The sequence below is a fragment of the Exophiala xenobiotica genome, assembly GCF_000835505.1.
Source record: "Exophiala xenobiotica strain CBS 118157 unplaced genomic scaffold supercont1.3, whole genome shotgun sequence".
NCBI lineage: Eukaryota > Fungi > Ascomycota > Eurotiomycetes > Chaetothyriales > Herpotrichiellaceae > Exophiala > Exophiala xenobiotica.
In genome coordinates this window covers 211,358-225,265 of record NW_013562492.1, presented here as the reverse complement: position 1 = coordinate 225,265, position 13,908 = coordinate 211,358, and the positions used below count along the sequence as shown (strand labels likewise).

General features: G+C 48.2%; 5 protein-coding genes across 5 annotated transcripts; 3 read left to right on the top strand and 2 right to left on the bottom strand.

Moving 5' to 3' along the window:
• The first annotated feature begins 127 nt into the window (after positions 1–127).
• PV05_04243 (uncharacterized protein) lies at positions 128–1,380 on the top strand. The gene is made up of 2 exons (XM_013460635.1): positions 128–512; positions 569–1,380. Exons 1-2 carry the CDS (start codon positions 353–355, stop codon positions 916–918), a joined length of 510 nt encoding a protein of 169 aa, XP_013316089.1. The 5' UTR covers positions 128–352; the 3' UTR covers positions 919–1,380.
• Positions 1,290–4,222, bottom strand: PV05_04242 (2,3-diketo-5-methylthio-1-phosphopentane phosphatase; the record flags this gene model as incomplete). The annotated part of the gene is made up of 10 exons (XM_013460634.1): positions 1,290–1,765; positions 1,846–2,026; positions 2,131–2,171; positions 2,247–2,371; positions 2,776–3,068; positions 3,122–3,391; positions 3,429–3,715; positions 3,762–3,913; positions 3,969–4,047; positions 4,141–4,222. 10 exons carry the CDS (start codon positions 4,220–4,222, stop codon positions 1,290–1,292), a joined length of 1,986 nt encoding a protein of 661 aa, XP_013316088.1.
• A 1,932-nt stretch (positions 4,223–6,154) lies between these two features.
• PV05_04241 (uncharacterized protein) lies at positions 6,155–7,580 on the top strand. The gene has a single exon (XM_013460633.1). The coding sequence runs from the start codon at positions 6,259–6,261 to the stop codon at positions 7,540–7,542; it is 1,284 nt and encodes a 427-aa protein (XP_013316087.1). The 5' UTR covers positions 6,155–6,258; the 3' UTR covers positions 7,543–7,580.
• Positions 7,581–8,258: 678 nt separating this feature from the next.
• PV05_04240 (uncharacterized protein) lies at positions 8,259–8,624 on the top strand (the record flags this gene model as incomplete). Its single annotated transcript, XM_013460632.1, has 1 exon — positions 8,259–8,624. One exon carries the CDS (start codon positions 8,259–8,261, stop codon positions 8,622–8,624), a length of 366 nt encoding a protein of 121 aa, XP_013316086.1.
• Positions 8,625–10,694: 2,070 nt separating this feature from the next.
• On the bottom strand, positions 10,695–13,499 carry PV05_04239 (uncharacterized protein; the record flags this gene model as incomplete). Its single annotated transcript, XM_013460631.1, has 1 exon — positions 10,695–13,499. The coding sequence occupies one exon, from the start codon at positions 13,497–13,499 to the stop codon at positions 10,695–10,697; it is 2,805 nt and encodes a 934-aa protein (XP_013316085.1).
• Between the last annotated feature and the right edge of the window lie 409 nt (positions 13,500–13,908).

Here is a 13,908-nt window from a genome sequence, read left to right as displayed (position 1 = left end):
GGTGGTGGCCAACTCCGGCCATGGAGCGGGTAGAATTCAATGTATGATGTCGAATCGGAAGAGGAACCTTCTCGCCTTATTTCAGGCTTGTCCCCGAGTATTTAAATTAGCCAGGGTTCTTCTCCAAGTTGATACAACAACCTGTCTGCCTCACTGCGCTACCAGTCTCGTCGTCACTCCTTCGTTCCTTGGGCTTCACTGCTAAGCTGGTATAACCTCTCGCCCTCCCTAAACGCTTCACCTTCTACAACTCCGATCCCACGTCCCGGCCTTGCTCTCACGATTCGCGCCACCACTACAGCGGCGGTTCCTTTCCAACCCACATCGAGACCTGCCCTCTCTACATGTCATAATGGCCTCTTCTTCAGCCGCTGCGACTCTACTGGGTCGACAGTTGAAACAGATGCAATCAGACAAAGACATTCCGGGGATCAGCTGCGGTCTGGCTGATGATAACATATTTGAGTGGGAAGTCATGTTGATGATCAATGATGACTGCAGATACTATGGCGGTAGGGCCTCCTCTATTCGCCATTCCAAGGATGTGCAAATTGACAGAGATTAATAGGTGGTTTCTTCCGCGCCCGACTATCTTTCCCCCAAGACTACCCTCTGATGCCGCCGAAGATGAAATTCGAGACGCCTATATTCCATCCCAACGTCTACCCCTCAGGCGAAGTGTGCATTTCGATCCTCCATCCGCCTGAAGAGGATAAATACGGCTACGAGTCTGCCTCAGAAAGGTGGTCGCCTGTGCAATCGCCGGAGACGATTCTCATTTCTGTAATCAGCATGTTAAGCAGTCCGAACGACGAAAGTCCCGCGAATGTGGATGCGGCGAAGATGTGGAGAGAAGACCCCAAGGCGTTCAGAAGGAAGTGTCAGAGGATTGTAAGGGAGAGCTTGGGTGAGGAATGACAACCTATTGGAAGCAGTTGTCGGCTTGACCTTTGCGTTCGGACTCGGCAGAGACAACCAAGCATGGGCGGGTTGATGTTGCTGCAGTCTCAATGACGGCTTTCCAGCATGGCGTTGGTGTGCATTTGCATCATGGATAGCGAGATGGGTCAAATTGGGATTTCCAGGTTGGAGTTGCAGCATCTCATCATGCATATTTGTACAGAGTTTCTCGGAACAGGCTTCGGATTGGGACTTCAAGTGGAATGCATACTTGACGGGGTGATCTTTTTGCAGACAACGGGTCGTAGCGAGTTCAATCCTGGGATGAATGTTGTTCTCCTCGATTTCGGCGCGACGCGGGCTTGTGGGACGTCTTTTGCTACCCTCGCTCATAGCTCGAGCTGCTCAAAGCTCTCCACAATCTCGAACTCCTCCTTATCGTCTTCAGACAGTGGCGCGTTTCCGGGCCTATTCACGACCACGGCCCGCATACCAGCCACAATCGCCGCACGCACCTCCTTGACATTATCACTGAGGAACAGCACCTCCTTCGGATCCCGCTGCAGCTCTTTGGCTATCTTCTCGTAGCTGCTGACTTCATGCTTGAGACCGGCGTTAGTCGTATCAAACCAGTCTTCAACAATGTCACGCCTGTCGAGGACTGCCTTAGGATCATCGGGAACCGAAGGGTCTTTGATGTGTTGAAAGAGTAGCTTCTGCGCAAACATCGAGCCACTGCTATAGATGGCAATCTCCTTGGTGGATGAGCTAGTAGAAGAGGACCAGATGTCGAAGGCCTTGAGAACGTCAGGGTAGATGGGCGTTGAATATGCGTGGGATTTATAGCCTTCTTCCCAGAGATACCCTGGTTCCGTTCAGTACGAGACTCTTGAGGGTGAGTGCTTCTAGCTGGGCGACACTCTTTGCGAGAGGGGTTCATCTTACCTTGCAAGTTCTTGAGGTAAGCGATCTTGACGTCTCGCTCAGTTAAGTCTTTGACATGGGCTTCAAATGCTTCGGGTGACGAGCGAGCTGTTTCAGGGAAGGCGTCGCGGTAGGATATAAATGTCGGATCATCCCATTTGTTTGCTAGCACGTCTGGCAGTGCTTTGAGAGCGTATGGGAACTACCTTGGCGAGTCAGTCCTGTGGTGGCTCTGGATATAGGTGCCTTGCTGGGGCAGAGACAAGCAGCTCACTACTGCTCTTATGCTTTCATCGCTAGACTCACCAGAGTATCTTTGACAAAAGTAATGGGACATATAGTGCCCTCTGATTTTCGCCTAGTGTCAGCAACTGATCACTCCGGCTACATGGGACACTGTGTTTCACGGCAACACGACCTACCTATATCGAGAAGAATGAGCTTGACATGTTCCAATGGTTGTCTCAGCTTTTTAGTCTGTTCCTTGTTTTGGGCATCCTCCTTCGACTCTGCAAGGTTGTCGGCAGTGTCCTCTGCCTTCACTCGGCTTTTTACCGGACGCTGCTCAGATCCATCAGCAACAGGGCTGCGGGAACGCCTCTTGTTCGAGCGCGTTGAGACCATCGAATGAGACTGGTGATCTAAAGTGAAATGAGAAGAAACTTGCGTGGGTTGAGTTCGATGTCGAACATTCATCCGGCTTCGGAGAAACTTTTGACCAGCTTATATCTGGTTCTACGCTGCGGATTTCAAGTCTCCCATGTCTTAGAACGCTTCATGACTTCAAAAGGCTACCTAGGTACCCAACCACAGCAACACATGCTCTCACTCGTCAACCAACCCCTGGTGACCCGTGACCGGGAGATGCACTACCCTCTACATGGCGAACCATCTGCTCGCTCTTAGAATCTATGGAGAGATCCCAACATCTGATATGCCTCTTTGTCGTACTTTCTTGTCTTTTTCAGACCTGGCCAGCGCCAGAAATTGGAAGGATGGAAGTAGATCCAGACCGTCAAGACAGCGACTGTCAACGGCACGCTGACGATCCAGAAGATCCAAAAGTGTTTTGACAAGGTGAGATCGTTGTGATTATCCCCGCCGAAGTCGAAGAAAGCGCTGCCAAAAATGCTCGCCACCGTGGACACTGGCAGGAAGATGAGTGTTGTCAATGCAATCGTGTGCATTGAGCTGCTCTCAATCTTGATTGTGCTGCTGTCCTTCTGCGCCACTAAGTTGAAGCTCTAATTCCCGCTGTCAGCCCGATATTGGATGGCACTGGCCGTGCATGACTCACAAGGTTGATCACGTTCTGCATTCTTTTCTCCATACTGACTGCTCTCAGACTCACCGATTCGAACAGACTCTCTTGGTGATGCAACGCAGAATTCGTCTTTCGAGCTTCATCCCGCGAGACCATGCAACTATCTGACTGCTCCCGGATCATGTGCGAGACAGTGTGCAAGACGGCATTGGAAGCCTCTTTGATGTGGATGATGTTCTTTGCGACATAGTGGAGATCGACCCAATTCTGGTCGAAGTTCTGCGTCGCTACGGTAGAATGGTGCTCTCGTTAGCAAGGTGGAGATGCCTGGTTGACTTACTCTCTCGAAGTCTCCCACAGACCTATTCAGCGTCCACAATTGCTCGTCAACCTGACGGTGAAGCTCCCCCAGCACGACGGCGAACAGATTGAAAGAGCTTGCCAAAATGGCATTCCAGGCAGCCTGCGGCAACAGCTTCAACCTCTGAATCAACATCGCCGACGTTCCAAAACAGATCAAAATGAGCTTTCCCCGCTGATCTCGGCGCAGAAAATATGCACTTCTCAACCACAAGAAGTTGTCATGCTTAGGCTCAATCGCTTTGCAGAGGAAATGGAACCAAGAGCCTATTCCTCATTAGCATCTATCCAAAGGTCCCTAGAATGCACTTACAGAATTCGCCAGCCTGGCTCTCCTCAAAACCGAATGAATGGGTTACGCTCTGGATCCTCTCGTACAAGAACGTAGTTGGAATCTTGAATTGCTCAAGAAGTGCCATCAGTGTACTTGATGTTCCGGCGGAGGGATAGTCAAGAGGGGCAAACCTGCAATCTAGGTAAGCAATGCAGCTCTTTTGGACTTTGGCTCCTGAGTCCATACAGCACCCTGATAGCAGGAGCGTGGCTTCTATCAAGTCGAGATATTGTGGTACTAGTAAGTTGTGGTGAGTTCAGATCCCCTGTTTGGGGTCAGCGTTTCCGCAGAAGGCATGATGCAAGACATCGAACCTGAACTTGATATGTCAGCCTCCAGGACTCCATCTTGTATTCACGAGCCGATACAGTTGGAGCTCCCGAGTCGTCCACGAGGTCTTTGAATGATCCATATTGGCTTGCATCGTGCATCAAGGACATTTTGGCAGATGTTTTGCGCTCCCAATCGTCGCCGATAGGATGTCCGCTCCAGACGAAGCTCTAGAGAATATCTGTTCAGCCCAACAATCAAGGACTAGATTCAGGGGCGATCAGGCCGAATGGATACGAGCACATTTGCGCCGAAAATAGTAACCCGGGAATGCAGGGGTTGGGCTGCAAAGGAACACGAACAAAGCAACAAGTGAACCTTTCACGGACGGGCAGTGACGGGAGGGGAAAAGGCGGTCTCGTTCGAAAGTGTTTCTCAGTTGAAGTCTAGAGCCAGGCCTTTGCAGTCTGGAGGCGAATACGGACCTCGTGGCTGATCTGATCCCCGCTCATCGGGGCCTGCGTTCACGAGGCAGATTTCAACCGAGTCACCATCGCATTCAAAAGTTCCCATTGAGGAAAGTGCAACTACGGTATTCTTGAAAGTCCAGGATCCATCCTCTACGTTTTTGGCTGGTGCAACCACCTGCAACCTATATGGCTGAAAGGTGAGTAAAAAACTGCTCGCGGCTCACCCCCGATCGGGTAACAGGGTGATGCCGCCCTTGCTCACCCCGGGGTCGCGCGAGCCGGGTGAGCGATCACCCTCTACTCGCGGGTCGTGGGGGCGGAATTTAGATAGGACGCAATAGCTATAGCGCTATAATAGTACGACGCTAATACCTAGTCGATAAATAGTATATCCCTAAACCCTTCGTTTATTAGATATCCTATTTACGTAAAGCTATATAAAAGTAGCGTCGTTCTAGCACCACTACTCGATATCGAATATTTAAGTAGGTTGTTCTACTATACTTAACTCGCCTTGAGTTGTAGATAGAGACCTCGATCTCTCTCTACTTTTATCTATATATAGCTATTTTAAGGCTCTACAATATACTCGTCTCTAATTTTCTAGTCTCGCTTAATATAGGCGGTCATTTTGCACCTAATTCTATTGTTAGGGATAATGCACTATGAAAAAAAGCTCAGAAGATAGCTAAAAAAAATAAAGCTTCTGATACAATAAATAATGCTACACCCATATTTAATCCCTTTTGTACAGCTAAAGTATGATTACCTAAATAAGTCCCTTCTGATATTACATCTCTAAATCATAAAGACATAGATAATATCAATGTTATTAAAGCAACAATTAAATTATTAATACCGTAACTAAAACTTTGGAAAGCTAAAACTGCACTAAGTGTAACAGTTAATAAAGATATACTAGTATTAAGTGGTCAAGGGCTAGGAGAAACTAGATGATAAGTCGATGCACTAAAGCGAGACTGATCGTCGATATCCAAAACGTATGGGTATAATCAAGAACGAAGTTAACTACATAGTAAAGCTATAAAATGACTGTATATATATAGGCGAGAGCGAATGTTGCGAATGTCGCAGCATGACGCAACACAGCAGCATTCGTGTCACGTGATTTGTCTCGTATCTTGGTACGATTCTTCCCTCCACGTGCCCTTGGTTCGGCTGCCTTCCTTGTCTGTTGTCGGGCTGCGGCCAGACGGCCTCCGTTCGTAACATCAATGTCAAGCCTAGACTGTACGATGATGCGAAGGTAGACTTCTAGCAATACAAATGTCTCAGCTTGCCATTAAAAGCTGAAATTGAATTTTAGTTTTAACCAATCGTCGGAGTCCAATGACCGAAGGCGGGTCACTGAAATTGTATAGAACCCATTAAATGTAAAAGTCTCATATACGGCGAGCGGGCGAGAGAATAGGGGACTAGAGCTCTCTAGCTTGGCGGTGCTTAAGTAAGTGGAATTGCTGTCGGAATTTGTGAGGTCATGCAGTTGCCACGGTGAACACGTGGGTCGAAATCCCGTCGCGTCCCAGAATGCCCCCTCAGTCCATGACGTTCAAATTTTCGATCTGACTGGTATTTTCTTACACAAAGCCTCTCTCCGCTACCGATACAGTTATCCTATCTGCCCTAAATTTCACTCGCGATCTATACTACTCCTCTTGTTGTCTTCTCCGCACTACTCTTTGCAAGTTCCTTATCCGTGGATCTGAAGGATAGCAATGGATCCTTCCGCTGCATATATAGGCTGTGGACAACAAGGTTGTTCTGATCAAGATCACGATGGCCACTACGAAAAGAATCAAACCATGATCGAAGATCTTGAAAATTCAATCTGCGAGCGAGACAATCATGGCTGGCGACGAGTTGCACTCAACTTTACACCATCCTGGTTCTCCGTCAACATGGGTACGGGCATCGCTTCGATTTTACTTCACAACCTCCCCTACAACAGTAGATGGCTCTACTGGATTTCCGTCGTGATTTTCTGTCTCAACGTTCTGCTGTTCCTCCTCTTCCTCGCCATCTCCATCGCACGATACACGTTCTTTCGCGGCTTATTTCGATTTATGCTCAACCACCCTGTCCAGTCACTATTTACCGGCACGTTTCCCATGGGTTTAGCAACGATCGTCAACATGGTGGTTTTCGTCTGTGTCCCTGTATGGGGTCACTGGGCTATTATCCTTGCCTGGACACTTTGGTGGATTGATGCAGTGTTGGCTATATCAACCTGCTTTTACCTTCCTTTCGTCATTATGCACAAGCACGAGAACGAGCTATCGAACATGACGGCGGTCTGGCTGCTCCCGATTGTTGCAACGATTGTTGCCGCAGCCACTGGCGGAATTGTCGCGGAGGTCCTCCCGAACCCTCAACATCAGCTATGGACGGTTATTATATCTTATGTCCTCTGGGGTACCGGTTTCCCGTTGGCCATGGTGACTCTGGTCATCTACTTTCATCGACTGACGATTCACAAGCTTCCGCCGCGGGAAGTCGTCGTGTCTGTGTTCTTACCTCTTGGCCCTGTCGGGCAAGGCAGCTTCGCCATTATGCAACTAGGAAAGGTTGCTAAAAAGGTATTCCCAACTACGAGGACACTAGACTCAGCAGCAGGGACAATATGCTATGACGTTGGGGCGGTGGTGGCGATCATTATCTGGGGCTATGGCCTGATCTGGCTTTTCTTCGCACTAGCCAGTATCAGTCGCAACAAATTCCCATTTAACATGGGTTGGTGGGGGTTCACCTTCCCTCTCGGGGTCTACAGTGTCGCAACCACAACGTTGGCCAAGGAGCTGCCTAGTACGTTCTATCGAATTCTCGGCACAATTTTCTCCCTCGCGGTGGTTCTGTTATGGGTCATGGTCTTCGCAATGACTGCGGTGGGAGTGTTCAAAGGCAACATCTTCTACGCGCCGTGTGTACCGGCGTATGAAAGACAAAGGGCCGTTCGGGAAATTGAGCAGCGGAATGCCCAAGAAAGCCCAGATTTAGAATAGCTGTGATGCTAGACTGTTGCCTATATGGTCGAAATCAGGACTTCTGTTTATCCTACAATTCATTTTCACTTAATCTTTCACTAGAATAGGACACCTGGTTTACGAAGGTAAGCACCGCGCCACTATGCCTCATTCTGGGGCTTGGGAATGGATTCTGTTCTTGTGGAATTTCGTCCGCAATCGCTTCCAACTGTCCGCCTCGTCAGGGTACTCCTTGATCCACTCGTCAAGGTCTGCTAGGTGAATCTCTTGACAGCCATGAGCCCGGCCAATGCGTTTGTTCTCGTCTTCAACGTTAGACGTCAGTCTTGAGCCTGGTAGAAGACGAAAATGGCGAGGAGCGCGGCCAATATGTGGTTCGACTAGGCCAAGCCAAACATGACTATAAAGCCAGATATGGCTGAAGTAGTGTGCTCGAGTATGGTTTGTCGGGATATTTCATGCTCACCGTGTAGATATTTCCTCATATTCTCTGAATGCCTCCCTGACTGATGGGGATCAAAATAGTGCAGGACGACGTAGGTGACAGCCACCGAGGGAACCGCGATTTTGAGGATTGCCTTAGTGTTTGCTATTGCGGCCATTTTATGGATGAATAGTCCAGTGTAAGTATAATTAAGGCGGTATCTCTAGGCGCGTACTTTTACTTATAGATGTCGGACTGCTTAAAACGCAGGGAGGAGGCGTAGATAGAGGAAAGTACTTACGTCATCTGCATGACGTCGACACAACAGCTAGCTCCCTCCCCCTCCCCTTCCCTAAACACTCATCAGAAAGGGTTGACCGGGATGAGATCATCTAAGTTTCTATCGGCACGACACGGTTGGCTCTCGGTCCTTTCCAGTCTACCTCGTCCATCGAGCTTCTTCTACCAGAAGGCGCAGAATATCAAGAATGCAGCCTACAAATTTACAGCCAACGCAACGGAAGGTGGGCGTATCATTCCTCCACCTCCCAAGGACGACGATTTGCAGTTGCGAATCGACGCAGGTCGTTATAATCCGGAGACTCATAAACTTAATGTGGTCTTGCAAGTCAATAGAGAAGCAAAAAGTCCAGAATTGAAGGACTGCGCCAAGTAACACACCAGCCATGACAAGCTCGCCACTGCGTCTTTCGACACCAATGCACCAAACCTAAGGGCTGAGTTTGACAGAGTCCTCGAAGATCTGAAAAGACGAGCAGAACATATAAATCTAGTAAAGAAATAGAGATCGACTCTTTATTTTATTTATTTCTAGGCTTTCGTAGAGTCAATAGAGATTATATAATCTAAACTAGATAAGGCTATATACTAGCCTTATCTCGCTATACTTTCCTCTTTCGTAGTTATATAGGTCGCGGCTTATATAGCCGATCCCTTATATAGCTAGATTTATAATACTATACCTAAATTAGTATATTGTATATACTATAGTTATATAGATACTTTGCTCTATTAGAGCTTCGTACTTAATAGAAGTGTATCGCCGGATAAATGTTTCGTTCTTATATAGTATTCTCTATCGTTATATATATATATATATATATATATATACGTAATCGCTAGCGGTATACGTACCGATCTTAATTGGAATTCTTAATTTAGTGTAGATCTATCTATTATCGTAGTACGAGCGAACCGAATAAAGTATCCTAGAAACCTTATTCTAGGGTTTATACGCTATATACTACTTTCTTTATAGCTAAGGGCTATTTTATTGCTTATACGTCTTAAATAGCCGTATCGCGATATATTAATAGTATTTTTAAGCGATTATCTATCTTTAATAGAAGAACTATAAGTTATCGACAATATTATTATTCGATTAGAAGCTAGTATAGTAGCTTATTATTTATATTGCGAATTTAATGCTTATAGCCTCTTTATATACAATCTAAAGTCGTCGACGTAATCGATATATAGGATATCGATATTTTCCCCTTCTCTAATATTTATTAACCGTAGTAGATAGTAATTTCTTAACTATTATAAATATTTTCTTTAGTAACGATTACGATCCTAAACTTCCTTGATTCTCTTAAGCTCTTAAAGCGGGTCGATAGGTTATAACTATAATCGCTAATCGAGAAATATTGCTGGACTTAGTATAGTTAATCTAGGCGATTATAGACTCGCTAAGGATATTAACCCGGACCACCTATATATATTAACTATTGTCGTATATATCGGAAGGTATCAATACCCCCGTAAAGAAGGCGATAATAGTGCCTTTCGGATACGCGATTTAGCCCGCTTCCTTCGCGACGGCTTGTAGACCTCGGTTTTTGCCCTTATATTTATCTCCATAATTCCGGATGCGAGGCTATATATCGTGACGGAGAGCGGTGCAATAGCAATTCGTCTTATGGTATAGGTAGTAGGGGCAATTGCTCTGAAGACACAACTTGCACTCAATCCCACCAGAAAGAGGCAAGGATGTAGGGTCAACCGGCTACGGTGAATCGCTAGGCCAATCTTCTGGTGTGGGCCATTCTGGATACGCATCATTTGTTCGTCTACCGCGATTAGGCAGGTTCTAGGGACAGGAAGCTATCGTAATGACTATCACGAAGCTTCGTAAGTATCGAGCTGCTTGTGGCTATCTGTGCAGCAAACGCTTCAGTGTTTGCCGACGTGACGAAGAGGTCGAGGTCCTAGATTCGCCAAAGGGGCGAAATTGTACATGACTCATCAGAGCTTGGTTTGTACGTCGGAAATCGAGTACATGGACCCTCGGCTCATTGAAAGATTGCCTGCTGCGAGGAAGAGGTATAATTCTGTATGAGGCGAAAGTATTCCGGCCATTTTCTAGAGCCTAGAGCTACTCTGGGGTGGTCGGAATTTCCCCCACATATCGAGAAGTGATCTTCCCACACTTGTCTCTTGGTGAACTTAACTTTCCGGACCAGTACGACGAACTTAAGGCTCCCGGATTAGCCAAGCAAATTGTACCTTGCCAAATGTAGGTAAATTTCTAACTCTCTCAATGCGAAGGGGAATCAAGTTAGAGTCAGGGTGGTTTTTCGAGCTACTGTCGGACACAGAACCATATTAAGATGCGACTGCAGTTTCAAAGGCCCAATAAATGGTACAAGTAATTTTGTTCATGCAGTTCAGCTGCCTGAGGTCTAGCAATTACTTCTAGCTTCTAACTTCTAGCTTCTAGCTTCTAACTTCTAACTTCCACTTTCCACGCCAATCGTTCTGTCGTTGATGACAAGCCAACAATGAGTAATCTACGAGCATCGGTCCAGGTGGGTTCTTGCCGTTTCCCATTTATCTCCACTCCGCCGACAGATGCCGTCTCGGCTTCAGGTAGATGGACGATGACTGTCCAATTACCCGAGGTCATTGGTGCGTACCATCCGCAATACCCAGCGGAGCTTCTGGAAACGCCAACTAGGGCACTTTCGAACGTGTATGGTTCTTGAACGGTGGATGGCCTCAGCTCCAAGCCTGCCGATTTGAACTCGATGCCGAGTAGTTTTGGAATGCCGAGCAGCTGGGAGGCGTGAATGTGGCTGTTTGTGACGGGGAAATCCTCCTGGTTGAAAACCTCAGAATATGACGCTCTTCCTGGACGCTCGTTGAATGCACTGTTGACGCTGTCCAGCGAACTCCAGGTGCCATACCACACGTCAGGGTAGGTAGTAGCGTGCCACGCGAGAGAGTTGCGCTGCCATTCTTCCCAAGCCATGGAGCCGTAGCCGTTTTGGACGAGAGCCCAGATCAAAGTCACGTTCAGAGCTGGCCAAACACCGCCGTTGACGCTCATGCCGAGCGGTCTTTTGCAACCGTTGGTCATGTTCTCCCCGGGGCCATTTTGCTGCATGGCGCCGATGGTTGAGGGCTGACGGAGCATTTTGTCGATCGAGTCAACGAGGATGGGGGCTGTTTGGGCGTCAGTTGCCTCAGCGATGAGGGCCCAGGGTTGAGGCTCGAGCCAGATGTTCTTTTCGCCGAGCCAGCCTGTCGCCGAGCCAAGCCAAGCTCTTTTGAACCATTTCCCGGTCCAAGTCTTAGTTGTAGCTTGGCGATGGTGCTCCGCGTCCCTAAGTGCCGTCGCTGCGAGGTCCGCTGGGATTGTGGTCACCGTAGGCGTTGAAAGTTTGCGTACGTACTCGATCATTCGGGCATAGTGTTTGAACACATACGTTGCCATAGCGGAGTTGGGGACGCTCTCGCCGTCACGGACACATTCGTCGCGGTGTTGCTTGGGAACCCATAGGGCAATTACCGCATCGTTCCAGTCATCTTGGAGTTGGCGGAATAAACCATGTTCACCGGTCCCGATTTTCTTCTGCATGCACTGATAAGCGGACTGGAGGAGGCTGAATACTGTTGCCCGGTTCGGAGTGTCGGAGTACAATGGATACGTAAGAACTGACTCGTCTAGGAAGGCATGGTCGCGAGTAGCGAGGACATATTCGCTGGCGAGCCAGAGGAGGAACAGTGGTATGTCACTCGCGTCATCCATGATGGTGGGCATGGGCATACCGTGACCCACCATGCCGTATGGGATCGAACCGTCTGTTCGCACGGATTTCAACGTATATCGCAAGACCTCTTTGACAATTTGAGGGTCGCTGTACACGAGTGGAAGGACATGTTGTAATGGATCTCGCGCAGACGAATTATTCCCCATGACGTACACGTACTGGGCTCCCTGCGTTAAGATGTGCTCTTGAAAATAGCTATCATACGTGAGCGCACTCCGTAGATAGTAATAATGCCACGCCGTCTCCCTGGCAATCCAAGAGTTTTGGGCGCTGAATTTCATACCAGAAGCATTCCAAAGCTTGCTCGAGTCCTTCCACGTCGTACTTGCAACATGTCTGTATTTTTCGACCAAGGCGGATACCTGTGAGTCGCCCTCACCGTTGCAGTAGCCGTACAGAAAATACAAAGTGCGGCTCTCTGCTGGGCTGAGGGACAATCTGCGTTGAATCAACATGGCGCTAGAAGCACCTGTGTACGACAAGTCGTTGGTAAGTCCGGTTAGGAGACCGCTAGGTTTGCTGACTCCTTGACTGCCAAAAAATTTCTCCCCATTTGTCGACATGACGTCTGATGGGGCATCAAGCGAGACAAGGAACGTTCGCGGCGGGTTGAAGTCATCGAAACCGACATTACCGTCGGCTGGCTCCGAGACAGCGCCTCCAGCAAACATGGTCGGATTCGCAGCCAGGACCGGCTTCAAAGCCTCCCACTGGGCGTTCTCCTCTTCGGAGTCCCCAGTGTACGTTTGTTTGTTCATCAGGCCAGTATTTCTCCCATCGAGCAGGGTGAAGCTATGCTGGAAGCGGTCACTGAACTTGTGTCTCATCTCAACCGCAGATGTCTTGTGCGCCTGAGCAAGCATGTATTGCCGAAAGGAGAATTGGTACTGGTGACAGCCCCAGTATTCGATCCAGCAGAGATCTGACAATGTTTCGGAGGTCTTATTCGTAATCGTCACCTGGGAGAGGACAACTGGGTCATCACCGAAGGGAGTTTGAATAACCTGATCGACAGAAAGTCTTTGACTGTGAATCTTTTTCTGGAAGTAGCCCATACCGAAGACTCGTTCAAATTGCTTTGGGTTTCCATCTGGACTGTAAAAAGTTGAAAGCATCTCCTTGCCATCTGTCAGGTATCCAATGCCGCCGCCGAATTGTGATCGTTCTAAAGAGAAACTGTTGAGGAATTTCGGACCGCCCTCGTCCTGTCGCACTTGGACGTAACCATGATTGGACGCGATAGCTACCAGACGGTCATTTCCAACTTGGTGAATATGCTCTGTCGCACCCAGCAGGCCGCCGGGTGTCACGGGCGTTTCTGCCTTTGGATCGTGTCGCTGGTCAGACGTATAGCGGAACGCAGGATTGTTAAGGTCGTCTACAATCCATTCTCCAAAAGAGCCGGAGCCATAGGCTTTCTTTTCGATGGTATTGGCATCGAGCACGGACAAGTATGATTCGTGGATGCTGCCCATTCTTTTGACCTCTTGTTTTCGGCGTTTCAAGAGGGATGAACGATGGAAAACGATCGAGCGTTCCTTAACCACCGTGAGGGAAAATTGGAGTAGAACCTTTTTGAAAGCAGGTCAGGACCGACAGTTTGAGAAATCCAACAACCATGGTTTCGAAACTCTTCCACGTTCGTGTATGTTTTAGTAGGTCCTCCATTAGTTACCCAATGGTAGCCATTCATGGCCGTATATGTCCCCTGAATTGTTTCTAGGTCCAGGTCGCTACGGCTGGACGCCGCGTTACAGTTTGGTGGCGAGGTGTACAAGGTCCAACCAGCCAATACATGAGCTCCCATAGACGATAGACGAAGCTAGACGCTACACGATACACGACACACGAGACACGAAATTCTGACCAATCAGTGGCCTTCAA

Bases quoted from the DNA above. Each gene is read 5' to 3' on its own strand.
- PV05_04243 (XM_013460635.1), top strand. From the start codon at position 353: ATGGCCTCTTCTTCAGCCGCTGCGACTCTACTGGGTCGACAGTTGAAA. The intron at 513-568 runs GTAGGGCCTCCT...AGAGATTAATAG, and splicing joins TGACTGCAGATACTATGGCG to GTGGTTTCTTCCGCGCCCGA.
- PV05_04241 (XM_013460633.1), top strand. From the start codon at position 6,259: ATGGATCCTTCCGCTGCATATATAGGCTGTGGACAACAAGGTTGTTCT.